Here is a 15,444-nt window from a genome sequence, read left to right on the forward strand (position 1 = left end):
AAACACGCGGTTCCCAGCAATGCAGTCTAGTGTGGGGAGGCAAGGACTTACCTCCACCAAACTTGGACTGAAGAGTCACTGGACTGTGGGAGTCACTTGGACAGAGTTGCTGAGTTCAAGGGACCTCGCTCGTCGTGCTGAGAGGAGACCCAGAGGACCGGGGATGCAGTTCTTTGGTGCCTGCGGTTGCAGGGGGAAGATTCCGTCGACCCACGGGAGATTTCTTCGGAGCTTCTAGTGCAGAGAGGAGGCAAACTACCCCCACAGCATGCACCACCAGGAAAACAGTCGAGAAGGTGGCAGGATCAGCGTTACAAGGTTGCAGTAGTCATCTTTGCTACTTTGTTGCAGTTTTGCAGGCTTCCAGCGCGGTCAGCAGTTGATTCCTTGGCAGAAGGTGAAGAGAGAGATGCAGAGGAACTCTGATGAGCTCTTGCATTCGTTATCTAGAGAATTCCCCAAAGCAGAGACCCTAAATAGCCAGAAAAGGAGGTTTGACTACCTAGGTGAGAGGATAGGCTAGCAACACAGGTAAGAGCCTATCAGAAGGAGTCTCTGACGTCACCTGCTGGCCCTGGCCACTCAGAGCAGACCAGTGTGCCAGCAGCACTTCTGTTTCCAAGATGGCAGAGGTCTGGAGCACCCTGGAGGAGCTCTGGGTACCTCCCAGGGGAGGTGCAGGTCAGGGGAGTGGTCACTCCCTTTTCCTTTGTCCAGTTTCGCGCCAGAGCAGGGCTGGGGGATCCCTGAACCGGTGTAGACTGGCTTATGCAGAAATGGGCACCATCTGTGCCCATGAAAGCATTTCCAGAGGCTGGGGGAGGCTACTCCTCCCCTGCCTTAACACCTTTTTCCAAAGGGAGAGGGTGTAACACCCTCTATCTGAGGAAGTCCTTTGTTCTGCCTTCCTGGGCCAAGCCTGGCTGGACCCCAGGAGGGCAGAAACCTGTCTGATGGATTGGCAGCAGCAGCAGCTGCAGTGAAACCCCAGAAAAGGCAGTTTGGCAGTACCCGGGCCTGTGCTAGAGGTCCGGGGAATCATGGGATTGTCTCCCCAATACCAGGATGGCATTGGGGGGGCAATTCCATGATCTTAGACATGTTACATGGCCATGTTCGGAGTTACCATTGTGAAGCTACACATAGGTAGTGACCTATGTGTAGTGCACGCGTGTAATGGTGTCCCCGCACTCACAAAGTCCGGGGAATTTGCCCTGAACAACGTGGGGCACCTTGGCTAGTGCCAGGGTACCCACACACTAAGTAACTGAGCACCTAACCTTTACCAAGTAAAGGTTAGACATATAGGTGACTTATAAGTTACTTAGGTGCAGTGGTAAATGGCTGTGAAATAACGTGGACGTTATTTCACTCAGGCTGCAGTGGCAGGCCTGTGTAAGAATTGTCAGAGCTCCCTATGGGTGGCAAAAGAAATGCTGCAGCCCATAGGGATCTCCTGGAACCCCAATACCCTGGGTACCTCAGTACCATATACTAGGGAATTATAACGGTGTTCCAGTATGCCAATGTAAATTGGTAAAATTGGTCACTAGCCTGTTAGTGACAATTTGGAAAGAAATGAGAGAGCATGACCACTGAGGTTCTGATTAGCAGAGCCTCAGTGAGACAGTTAGTCATAACACAGGTAACACATACAGGGCACACTTATGAGCACTGGGGCCCTGGCTGGCAGGGTCCCAGTGACACATACAACTAAAACAACATATATACAGTGAAATATGGGGGTAACATGCCAGGCAAGATGCTACTTTCCTACACTATGCATTTATAAACAACCCAGAGGCACCTTTGTTGTGGAATTCCCAAATCAAATGTAGAGCAGAGAGCGATAAGTTCCCACAGACATTGGAATTGGCACTCAAAATAGAAACACTGCAAACTTTGAATGATTTAATCACACCTCCAGTCAAATTCAATCTCAAAAAAATAAAATGGCGTCAATAAAAGATAGGGGTCGTGATGAGTGAAGTTTATGGCATTGCAGGGCCCCTAGAAGTGAGAATGAATTTAGCAGTTATACAAGAAAAGGAGCCTGCTCTCAAAGGTGACTAGGGCGATGACTGGGCTAAGCTAATGCGCGGTATGCTGGCAAACTTTTCGGCCACCCCCAACTTAACCAGGCAGAGTCATCCTTTCGACTCAAATAATGGCCAAGCCCGGCAGCCCTGCTTTAACAAGGCCCTGCGCACTCAGAAAACACAAATTGTGCAGCAGTCCAGGAAACTGGCAAAAGCAACACTCCGGGGCAAGCATGAAGAAAGGCGTTCCCCGTGGGCCACGAAAAAAAGATATCACATTGCCTGCTGGACAGAAATGAAAAACTTTCTATAAAAGTCATGGCTGGAATTATTTTGGGCAAGCAAAAGGCCAAACAGCAAGCACTTCTGGGGCCTTGTGAACGAACTGGCACTTGGAAAAAACAGACATCACAGCGCTGGAATTGATTCAGCTTCCTGGAAAAGCCACATCTGTAGCCTGTATGACATAACAGCCGATGGAAACTTGCCAGTTAAGCCTTTAGTCAAAGGAGCGGGGGGCGTTCAATTAACCATCGGAAACAACCTGCCTCCATATCAACAAGCAGAGGGGAAGCTTCTGTCCATCGCGGAGAAGGTAACTCATGATCAAGTCTGGGAGCAAGATCAATTAGTCATTATGATCAGGAAAATTAAGTCAGAAAGGGCTGCTGGACCCAATGGGTTACCAAATGCAATCTTTAAAAGTGACCCTGAATACTGGGCACAGTTTTTTTCACCACTTTTTAATACCATTACTCAAACCAAACAGATCCCGGAATCATGGAGAGGCAGCTTTGTGCACACAATCTACCAAAGTGATAACCCGGCTCTGCCCAGGCTAATAACTCTGATTGATGTGGAAGTCAAGTTGTATGCATCCTGCCTGTTACAGTATCTCCAAACCTGGGCAGATGAAAATAAGCTACTCCTGAGATTTCAAACAGGCTTAAGGGCAGGCATAGGCACATCAACAAATCTAATTGCTCTCTCCCTTATTGTGGAAAAGGCCAAACGTAGGAAGTTAAACCTTTAGGCTTGCTTCATTGATCTTAAGTCAGCCTTCGACCGGGTCCCAAGGAGAAGGCTCTGGTATAAGCTGGCCAAATGGGGGATCCCTGACAACTTGCTAAGCACCATTATTAACATTTACAACAACGCTTGGGTTCAGGTTAAATCGGAGATGGCACCAGGCTGACAAAGAAAATATCTACAGAGATCGGCCTAAAGCAAGGCTGCGTTTTGGCTCCGTTACTGTTTAATTTATAGCTGGCAGATCTTGACGGTTCGCTAGCACAAGTAAACAGCCTTCCTCCAACCTTAGGTTCAGAGAAAGTCGGGTACCTCCAATACACCGATGACATCCTATTATTGAGTCATACTCCAAGGGGCCTACAACAGAGTCTCAGAGCACTTAAAACCATTATGGACCAGAAAGGTATAGAAATTGACTTTGCCAAAACAAAACAGATGTGCCTCCTCGAAGCGAATTGTAATTCTTTCAATTGGTTCCTGGGAGGGAAAAAAGTCGAGATGGTGCAGTCATACAAATACATAGGAGTTCACCTTGAACCCCGATTGAAATGGAAGCTCCATTTGCTCTCGATCAAGGCAAAGGTTCACTCTAATAAATGGCTTCAAGCTTCTTAAGAAGAAGCTGGATTGCCCAAATCTTTCTCACTTCTTAAAATTCATGTCAGCCCAGCTGCTTCCAGCTATATGCTATGGGTCCGAAATATCTGCAGGGCCAGGAGATCTCTATTCTAAACACCAGCCAAGTAAAAGTACACAAGACACTTTTTAACATTCCGAAAGGTGCCTCCCTAGCCCAGGTCAGACTAGAGATGGGCCTAAAAAATCAGGTCTTTCAGTGAAATGGAGTCTTTCTCAAAGCATCTTGGAGACTACGGTCCACGAAGATCACCTCCATAACCCACTCCTATTGGCAAGAAGTGCAGGTGCAACAAAACAACAGCAGAAAAGGAACTTGGGGCAGCTACTTAAACCAAGTCATCCAAAGCTTGGGCACTGAAGAAGCATGGAAGCATGACATGGGCAAGCCTGCATTTGATAGAGTACTTAACACCCCTGTTCGCTTATTATCACTCATCACAGCCAAGGCCTTGTTGGTCAAAAGACAGGAAGCTTGGGCAGTTTTGGGGTCCTTTTCAACTCTGTCCCCCACAAGGATATTTAGCCAAACATTTTTCCACTCAATTAAAACATCAGTTCTTGCTCGTCATTCTTGGAAAAATCAGCTTCCTGATCAACTCTGCCGCCTATGTGGCTAAAACCAAGAATCCTTGCTGCACTTTTTCTGCACCTGCCTAACAGTGGGTCTTGAAAGAAAAAAAGCTACTAAAACAGCAGTTCTTAACCATAACAATTGCTTCTGCAGACTGGCTGTAATAAATTGGCTCAAGGGCAAGTCACTTCCATTCTATTGCAGGGGGGTGAAGCTATTACAACAGATCCGCCAGAAACTGACCAAGGTCAACTAGGGATAACTGCTTGATAAGTTGAGCATTGATCATTCGTAAATGACAGCTATTATGCCTTATCATCTCCTTAGCAAAATAGTTTTCTTCACCCACCTGCTTCCTCTTGGATTTGATTAGGTAATATTACTAAACTACGCATAGAGTCTGTTGGTCAGACATTCAGAGGGTCGAGATTGATAACTTGTGTCTGACGGATCACATGCTGTCATTCTTTCAGGAATTCAGCTTTTTGATGACATTGCACAAAAATGATGTAGTTCCATTAATGACTATAATGAACCTGGTCAGGTTGGCCCTCCAACGACAATAATCAGCTTTCCCTAATGTTCTTATACTGTTTTAAGATTTTAGCTTTTGTATCTGCTAATTTGTTTAAATTTAGCGTTGTCTGAAATTGGCATTTTTAATTTATATTGTATTGTAATGGTTTTTATTAATCGAGCAATAAAGTATAACACACACAGTGAATACAAAATATGTGCAGAGGTAGGTTGCACAAAACTGTGACAGCCCAAGGTTGCACAAAACTGGGGCAAGACAAACAGGCACAGTGCCCCAGGGATTATGAGTTCAGGATAGGCCAAAAATAAATTACAAATTATCAATCTTATTATACAAGGAAAATTACTCTTATAGAGCAATATATCTTAGGATAACTGAAAAAAGAACAGAGGTTACATGTAACTGTACGCATTCATTTGTTTACCATTAACGCTAGTTTGCAGGTCGGTCGATACTAAATTTTAATTAGAAAGATGTTTCCATTTTGTTGCCCTCGATAGCCAAGGCCACACAGCAAAAACTCAGCCTGGAAGACTGCTGCGCAGCTACGGCGCCCGTGTAATTCCTGTCTATGAAGTTGTTCCGTAGCCTTTATATGTAAACTCACTCCTATCACTGCAAATTTCTTAATACAATTAAATGTTCTTACATTGCTAGAACGCGCCAGAACAGCACAACCATCACTAATTCGTTGTTTTAGAACTCCGAAAATATTATTATTAGTGCAATAAGAATGGAAGTGTTAGTGCTAAAGGTACGTGAGGATACACGACGAAGTGATTTACTTCTATTTTTGTACAGACAGAGGTAATATAAGTGTTTTGTTGATCTGTTCTGAAAATGAATACTTAATGCTGGCTGTGCTGTGCTTGTTGGAGGATCATTTCCGACACATAGTCATGGTGCCATCTAGAGGACAATAGGAGAACTATTGAAGGGAGGGAGATGCTTGCACTTACTCATGTTGTTCCTGCTCGGTAGGGTGACGTACAGCCAGTTAGCGTTGTTCTGTAGTGCTCGATAGAACTCCTGGCAGTCCTTGTCCCCTTTCTTCTGCAGATGCTTCAGAAGGTCCGACAACCTGGTCTTAAGTCGGGTTTTGGGGTTCCTGAACTGAAAAACAGGACCCACGGTAAATCTTTGACCTGCCCTGTCCACATACACTTGCTACGTTTTTTTTATTTGATATATGATCATTGGGGCTTTCGAATAACCGAATAACCACTAGCGACAATCAAACAAAACGTACCAATGTATTTGACCTTAAGAACAGTAGTCGCTACACGAAATTCAAAATATCTGGACAAATATGGACGCCCTCAATTATTGCCTGTGTGATCTCTCTGTAGAAGGAAACAAAGTATTACGATGTCTTCTCAGATCTTTAAATTCCAGAGCCATAAGCAAAAAATCACTATAGTCAGTTATTTCATCCTTAAGAACTCCACATCGCACGAGAATATAATACATTTAGCAATGTATCAACAACCTGCCACACATACAGCACAGTTTCTCTTCCTATGTCACAACAGTCCGGCCATGTTATACAAAGCAGTGACTAATCATCAATCCTTGTAGGCATGCATTTTGTCAAGTAGCAATTTTCCAATATATTGTGTGATGCGAGACTTAAGTTTGCAGACATCCAGTTGCAGTACACCTTAAAAAGTTATTTTGAATCTTAATGCTAGTAAATGAGCTTTATTTGTGTGAGCAGGCAGGATATGTGGGATGAATTAAAAATTAATGCCATAACCAGATCAGAGGGTTGGGTGGTCTCTTACATTGCTCCTAAAGTGTGGAACAACCGCTCTCTCTTCCTCTACTAGAATTCTGCAAGAAGTTTAAGAACTGACTCTTCAATTAACCAACCTACCCTAGGCAGGGCTAGGAACACACACCTGATCAGCACCAAAATACCTTCACAGTTGACAGTATGCTTTATAAAAACACAAAAAAATACGTTTTCAAAACCAAAGACGTTACAGGAAGTTGTTAGGCCATGTGCATAGCTTTTTGATGAACTGTTTCCACCAGTGGAATTCACTTGTACACATAGGCACTCCTTTGGAGAAGGAACTAGATATTCTGATGTACAGTGTTCTTTGTTACAGTACAGATTTGATACCCAGGAAAGAGCAGCCTCCAGGGAGGTGTATTTGTGTGGGGCAATGTGTTGGATCTGGAGGTCCCGATTTCCTTGACCAAATCGCTGCATCCCCACCATTGCCAGGTGTGCGGTATTTGTTTACATATGATCTAACTGTACTAGTTTGAAGCACTATACAACTAGGCTGATTAAGTATCCCAAGAAACCGTACACACATTTTTGCATATCTGTGCGACCAGATAAGCAACTAGTTAGTTCAGAAGCTGGTATCTGCCCAATATTTAATCTGTGCATTAGCCATCAACAAAGGCGATGCCATTCACTGTGATTCTAATTGACTTCACACACAAGAAAAGTGAAGCTGGAGTTATCTGTCTAGTCAATCGGAACCCAATGTGCATGCCCTGCTCCTACCCAAGGTGATTCATTAAGCTTTACCCAGTAGTAACTAGGAAAAAGTCTATCAGTAAGGTTTGATGTATGTGTGCATCACGCACACACACACACACACACAAAACAAGCATTGGAAATACAAAAACAAGCATTGGCAAAGCACAGAATGCCCATGCATGCACACACTGACATTCACAATTTCTGTTTACATATGTTGCTAGCACCAATGTTGTTTATCACATAAAATGCCTGCTATACTGCCTTTCCCAATGTAGAATAATTAAAAAAGGCAGTTTTTTATATAATGCATATAGAAGATAAGTAATTGAATGTGACAAGAATGTATTTGGCAAATGTAAAATAGTCTCATACATTACAGAAGAAAGTACATTCTGGGTGGTGTAATACATTAACCAGCCAATAGCATGATGTGAGCCAGTAATACTCCTCTGAATGCAGAGAAAGCCTACTCTATGTATTTTCAAAGGAATTGGTGACAAGATGTCTTGCAGAGGGGGCACGGCTACAGTGGCAAATATGGCAGCTTCATCAATTCTCTGCTCTACTGCTGCACCCTGAAAATCAGACAATTCTCCTGATGAATGGATGCCATCTGCCCTTAAAATACTTATGGGGAGCTGTGCTGAGACCATTTGTTCCTGCGCCTCTGGATACAGGCTAGGGGGGGCACTGATGACACCTGTTTTCACTAGGATCGTGAGGCGGGAAGGAGTTGCTGTGTGAGGAAGATCAGCCCCTGGACCCAGAGATTGGGCTAGGGGGGCGTCCTCTGCACTTGCGACAAAGCAGCATGAGAGTACACTGACATTAATAAGGTGTGTGTGTGCACTCCCATTTTGCTGTATTTGCCGTCAAAGGCCCACTTTGTTAGTCGCCTTATCGTCGAAAATTGCCCCTCTCCTTCCTGAATCTGCGTTGAACATTGAGCATTAACAGAACACTGGAGAAGCTTCCGCAGTAAAACAATGGGCCGTATTCACAGGCCCCTAGTGCCACAGGAGCATCACTTTTAGTGACGCTCCTGTGGCGCTAAGCATAGCGCCGTATTTACAAAAATCACTGAAGGCGGCACAAATCGTCTTTGCTTCTTACTAAATCTCAGTTAAGGGGATGCATTGCCTTGCGACGACTTGTGTCATGCAAGGACAGCACAAGTCCTTTGGAAATTTGCTTCCTTTTTTACTGTCCCGAAAAAACAAATATTAAATTGCATGACCTTTTGCACCTTTCTTATGTTAACTTGAGAGACATAGTGTAATATTGTGTTGCCTATAAGAAAACCCCTGAAACATAAGACCTACCTCATCTACAGAATTTCAAACTATTCCATGAATAAGCTTTACTGGTGAGCCACGCTTATCTGCCCTTGTGGAGAGCAAATGATTTAAGTAACAGCACATTGAGGGGGTCAGAAGGCCGCCACAATACCGCCGCGGCCGCGGTCAGCCGCCACGGACATTCTGACCCACAACTGCAAAACCTCCGAAAATCCGCCCTCCACTGCAGTCCGCCACATCAGCGGCCAGCGGTAAACTGGAGAAGACCAAACCTCCACCGCCACGCCAACAGAAATACGCCCAGCCCATTATGACCCGCAAATCGACGCGGCGGTCATTCAACCGCGGTATTCCATTGGCGGTAGACCCCGCCGCGGTCAAAATACACACACCTTTACAAACCCCTACCACATTGGTCAATTTGAAAGGCACACACCTGAAACACATACACACACCACTCCCACACATCCAATACCATATAAAACACACACCCACATCACCCACAAACCCCTACCAACAAAAACCAGAGACGAAGGAGAGAGAGAGACACATCAGAGAATAGATAGCCAGACACACAGAGGCACACCGCAACATCACACACACCACATAGAAGCACAAAGCACCACACACCAACACACACATCATCACATACACCACCCCACACCTCATACACACCACCCCATGGCACCACAAAGGCACCCACGCTTTTTGGACCAAGAACTCCGGGTCATGGTGGAGGAGATCATAAGAGTGGAACCCCAGCTCTTCGGCTCACAGGTCCAGCACACCACCATAGCAAGGAAGGCAGAGCTCTGGCAGCGGATCGTGGACAGGGTCAACGCGGTGGGACAGCATCCCAGAAATAGAGAGGACATCCGCAAACGATGGAACGACCTACGGGGGAAGGTGCACTCGATGGTCTCGCGACACAACATCGCAGTGCAGAAGACTGGCGGGGGACCCCCACCCACTCCACCCGAATTCACAACATGGGAGCAAGAGGTACTCAACATCCTTCATCCTGATGGCCTCGCTGGAGTACACGGAGGGATGGACTCTGGTAAGTACAAGGCCAACCACTTCACCCCCCCCCAGCATGTTAACCCCCACCCTCACCCCCAACCCCCCAGCACACATCCTCCCTGAGAATGTCTCCCCAGCACAACCCACCCAACACCAACCCCTGCATGCCACCCCCAAACTATGGACACCCATCACCTAAGCATGACCACTGCACATACCCATCACCCCCCCCCACAAAACACCCTCACAACACCTCCCCCAAGGGAATGCCAGCACTGGGGGACAAGGGCACCTATAAAACACAAGCTAATGCACACACAGAAACAATAACCATACCCTCTTACCCCATGCAGGACCCGAACGACAACACACCGGTCAGGAGGGACCAGAAATGTCCATCCCACCCCCGGAACAGGCCACCAGTGATGACAGCAGCTCTGTCGACCTGGAACCTGACGACCAGCCCGGACCATCGGGGACCTCTGGGCAGTCGGTTCCCCTCACCCAGACACAGGCCACTGCAGACCCAACCCCCTCTGGGAACAACCGCACAGCTCCCACCCAGCGGGCCCATGCCTCTGTCTCTAGGACAGGTCAAGCAGCGGTGTGTCTACCACTACAGGGCCCCCAGGGTAACCCACCAACCCAATAACAACAGGGACCTGGGGGCAGTGGGAGTGGGCACACCGTCCAGGGGACAGAGGCCCAGGGAAACAGGGCAACTCGGAGGGCTGCTGTGCGACAGGGGGGGGAGGAGAGGCCCAGGGAACCCACTCTCCAAGAGGCCCTCACCACCATCATGGCTGCCTACCACCACTCACAAGAGACGATGGCGACGGTACTGGCCAGGTTCCAGGAGATCCAGGCACAGCAGGAGCAACGCTACATGGGGTTCAGCGACCAACTCAGCAACATCTCAACCGCTATGGGGAGCATAGTCCAGGCCCTGAACCGCATAGAGGACACGTTTCGGGACCATGTGGCATCACACAGGGCCCCTGTCACTAGCCAGGAACAGGAACAGCCTACCACCTCCGCCGGCGCTAGTGGACAGGAGGCCCCACCAGAACGACAGCCCACCAGAACCCCACCTCCTGCTGAAGAACAACCGCCCCGCAAAAGGAGCCTGAGATCCAAAAAACCGACAGAGTAGGATGTCAAGTCCCCCGCCAGCATCACATACCCCCTGAAGTCCTCCCACTGTCCCACATTGCCACCCTGTCAAACCTTGAACTGCCCCTGCTCCATCCTGCCACAGGCATATGGACAATGCACCTGTGAGACTGAGAACTGGACTCCGCCATGGACATTACTCCACCCCCACCCATCACTGTTTCACTATCATGTACCAATATCTATGCACTAATAATAAATCACACATTGCACTGAAATCAATCAGGACTCAGCCTGTCTTATTTACAAATGTATGACACATTACATATCAATTACGTATTGTGAACATTGTGAATTACACATACCGAGGTAACTTAGCATTAGTCCATGGGCAAACCGAGCCGAGGTCACGCAGTGGCTCATACAGCACAGAAAAGGGAAGGGAAAATCAAACATCATGTTCATAGGTCTGGGGGGAAACCGACAAAGTTGAGATGCAGGAGGCTTTCAGGAAATGTAAAATGGCATGGGTGATCATTACCTGTGTGCTACTGGAAATACTGTGCTATTACTCTGTCCCTGTTGTCTGTGTCGTCCTCTGAGTCTTCCTCCTCTTCACTCTCCGCAGGCTCCACAGCTACTTCAACACCACCATCTGCACCATCCTCCTGCAGGAAAGGAACCTGACGTCGCAATGCCAGATTGTGAAGCATACAGCAGGCCACGATGATGTGGCACACCTTCTTTGGTGAGTACATCAGGGATCCCCCAGTCATATGCAGGCACCTAAACCTGGCCTTCAGGAGGCCAAAGGTCCTTTCGATGATCCTCCTAGTTCACCCATGGGCCTCATTGTACCGTTCCTCTGCCCTGGTCCGGGGATTCCTTACTGGGGTCAGTAGCCAAGGCAGGTTGGGGTAACCAGAGTCACCTATTAGCCACACACGTTGTCTCTGTAGCTGCTCCATCACATAGGGGATGCTGCTATTTCGCATCACATACGCGTCATGCACTGACCCTGGGAACTTGGCATTTACATGGGAGATGTACTGGTCAGCCAAACAGACCACCTGGACATTCATCGAATGATAACTTTTTCTGTTTCGGTACACCTGCTCATCGTCTTTTGGGGGTACCAAAGCCACATGGGTCCCATCAATGGCACCAATGATGTTGGGGATATGTCCAAGGGCATAGAAATCACCCTTCACTGTAGGCAAGTCAACCTCCTCTGGGAAAATGATGTAGCTCCGCATGAGTTTCATCAGGGCAGACAACAATCTACTCAAAATCTTTGAAAACATAGGCTGAGACATTCCAGATGACATGGCCACTGTGGTCTGGAATGACCCACTTGCCAAAAAATGGAGGACTGACAAAACCTGCACCAGAGGGGGAATCCCTGTGGGTTGGCGGATGGGGGACATCAGGGCTGGCTCCAGCTGGGCACACAGTTCATGGATAGTGGCACGGTCAAGTCTGTATCGAAGTATTATATGGCGTTCTTCCATTGTCAACAGGTCCACCAGCGGTCGGTACACGCGAGGATTCCTCCTTCTCATCCCAAGTCCCAGCGGACGGTGCCTAGGAAGGACAACATGGAGCACAGAGTCAGCCAAACCACAGGTACGTACAGACAGCTTGCACAGTTAAAGAATGGCAATGGGTTGAAAGGCGTGTATGTGTGGCAATGCAAGGCCTAGGCCTGTGTGTCGCAGTCAAAATTAAGCCATGTAGGCCCTTGAAATGGCGGCTGCCTGACCTGTGAAGTGGGACAATGGGATGTGAGGTCAATGCGCTGGCGGGGCACACCGTGGCGGTAGGCGGTCGAAGACCGTGGCGCAAAGCCGCATTGGTTAACATTGAAGCCTATGGGTTTCAGGAGCCAATGACGAAGTGCGCCGGCGGTCGCGGTACGCACCGCCGCGGTACGCACCGCCGCGGGCGTGACCGCCATTTTCTATCTGCTTAATCACTCGAGACCTGATCATCCACAGGAGAGGACCTATACTGCAAGTGCTGCTGTGACCTCGGTCTGGAAAATACAATGGCTGCTGCGACTGGGGAAAGGGCCCCTGCCTTCACGTCTGAAGAGTTGGAGAAGCTCGTGGATGGGGTCCTCCCCCAGTATGCGCTACTCTACGGTCCTCCAGACCAACAAGTGAGTACACCGGGTGCACATGGAATGGGCTATGCCTGTGTGGATTGGGGTGGATATAAGTTGGTGGGGTGGGGGGCGAATGAGGAGTGCAACGCCCGACAGATGAGAGCATGTGCCATATGGCAAAGTTGGTGGGGGGGGGCCAATCACATCTAACATGCAGGTCATTGATGATTTCCTCCTTTCCACCCTGTACATGTCAAATAGGTCAGCGCCCATCAGAAGATCGAGATTTGGCTTGCCATCGCCAAGGAAGTCCGGAACTTGGGGGTCCACAACAGACGGGGCACCCACTGCGGCAAGAGGTGGGAGGACATCCGCCGCGGAACAAGGAAGACCGCAGAAACACTGCTGGGGATGGCCTCCCAACCTAGGAGGGGTGCCAGTCGCACCATGACCCCCCTGATGTCCCGGATCCTGGCGGTGGCCTATCCAGAATTGGATGGGCGCTTTAAGACATCACAGCAGACACAAGGGGGTGAGTATCAGCACATTCTCCTATCTTTCTGCGCAGTGGAGGCGTCTGGGTGGGGGAGGAGGGCTGTGGGTGACATTAGGCCAGGGCGCTTTCTGTAGTGTAGTCCTCTCCCTTAGGCATGGCCCTGTGCCCCCGGCCCCCACCTCGGTAGGGTGACAAGTACAGCCATTGAAGGTCCAGCATCTCCCATGTGCGCGTTTGACGTCTCTTGGCCTGTTGTCCTAGTCAGTAGTACTGAGTAGTGTACCCCGAATGCGCGGCTTAGTGCATTAGGCTCCTGTGTCTGTCCTCTCCGCCAACGGTGTTGACATTGCATGCACTCAACCTGGTCTTCTTTTTTCTCCCCCCACCCTTTCTCTTCATCTTCTTGTGCATGTGTGCATTAGCATCATCAGGCGGAGGAGATTTGGCATCGGAGCACGAGGGAGCTGCAGGACACAAGGCCCCGGTGGGCCCAGGAACAGACACCGAGGGCACCAGTGATCCGGAGGGCGAGGGGAGCACCACGATGGGGACCGCTGGTGAGAGCAGCGAAAGCGACACGTCCTCGGATGGGAGCTCCCTAGCGGTGGCGGCAACATCCGTGCCCCCCGCCTCTACAGGTACAGCCGCCACCCAGCGCACCAGCCCCGCCCTCCCAGCAGCCCCTCAGTCTTCGCTCCGTGCCGGTTCGCCCAGGAAGGCGCGCGTCTCCTTCGCCCCAGGCACCTCAGCCCCTGCCCCTGTTGCCCCTGCTGCCCTCAGTGCGGAGCTCATTGACCTGGTAAGGACGCTCATTGTTGGGCAGACGACCCTTTTGAATGCCATCCAGGGTGTGCAAAGGGAGGTGCAACAGAGCAATGCATACCTGGAGGGCATTCATTCGGGTCAGGCTGCCCATCAACGAGCGTTCACTGCTCTGGCCTCAGCACTGACGGCAGCCATTGTCCCTGTTTCCAGCCTCCCTCTTCTTACTGCCTCCAGCCTTTCTCTGTCTCCTGTTCCTCAGCCTATCCCATCCACACCATCAGACCAGCCTGCACACACCTCAACACCCAAGAGCAGCTCATCCAAACACAAGCACCACAGATCCCACAAACACTCACCCAAGCAACACCCAGATGCAGACATGCCAACAGCCACTGCCACCCCTGTGCCCCCTCCTCCTCGTCTCCCTCCTCCCTCCCTGTGACGTCTACACTCACACCTGCATGCACCCCAACATCAGCCAGTGCTTCCATCACCACCTCACCCTCCAGTACAGTCCACACTCATGCAGTCACCACCCCCGCTGCCATTTACACGTCCACTGTGTCCTCTCCCACTGTGTCTGTCACCCCCTCTTCCAAGACACACAAACGCAGGCAGCCACCCACCCAACAGCCATCCACCTCACGACAGCCTACAGCACCAGCACCTTCACCCAATGACAGCACACCTGACTCTCCTACAACCACCTCCTCTACCTCCACTTCCATCTCCACTTCTCCTACCCTTTACCTTGGCCCTAAAAAACTTTTCATGGCTAACCTTGACCTCTTTCCCCCCGATGAGCTCCCCCATCCATCTTCAAAGAGTCCCAAGAGCACCGCAGCCACCACCAGCCCAGCTTCGGGTGTCACTGTTGTGCATGGGTTATGGAGCCCACCCTTTGCCAGCAGTGACACATCGATCAGCAGCAAGGACACGTCCAGCCCCCCCCCCCGGCAAGAGGACCCGCAAAAACAAGGGCCGCCGTGCGAGGACCGACAGGGCTGCCCCCAAGGAGCAATGTGCGGCCACTTCACCACCCACACCATCTAGGGGAGGCAAGGGCCCGAGAGCCCCATCAAAGGAGCGGAAGGGCAGCAGGAGCGCGGAGAAGGTGGACCCCACATGCCACATCCCAGCTGGGAAGGAGGACACTAAGGAGGCCAGGAGTCCGTCCCCGAAGGGTCCAGAAACGTCATGGTCTGAGGGCGACTGAGCCGGGAGTCCAGGCCAGGTCTGGCTCCCTTGACCTGCTGGATGAGCACCGCTGAACAGGGCCCGCGGTGCAGAAGAGCACCGCTGAACAGGGCCCCGCCGTGG

At 49.7% G+C, this 15,444-nt stretch overlaps 1 protein-coding gene across 1 annotated transcript in view; it reads right to left on the bottom strand.

Annotated features, from left to right (window-relative positions):
• CARD19 (caspase recruitment domain family member 19) overlaps positions 1 to 15,444 on the bottom strand; it is a 145,444-nt gene that overhangs the window by 67,268 nt on the left and 62,732 nt on the right. The window contains exon 4 of the mRNA XM_069206418.1: positions 5,779 to 5,932. Coding sequence (XP_069062519.1) covers positions 5,779 to 5,932 — 154 coding nt within the window. The remainder of the gene's footprint in view (positions 1 to 5,778; positions 5,933 to 15,444) is intronic.

The sequence above is a fragment of the Pleurodeles waltl genome, chromosome 9 (genome assembly GCF_031143425.1).
Source record: "Pleurodeles waltl isolate 20211129_DDA chromosome 9, aPleWal1.hap1.20221129, whole genome shotgun sequence".
In the NCBI taxonomy this organism is placed as follows: Eukaryota; Metazoa; Chordata; class Amphibia; order Caudata; family Salamandridae; genus Pleurodeles; species Pleurodeles waltl.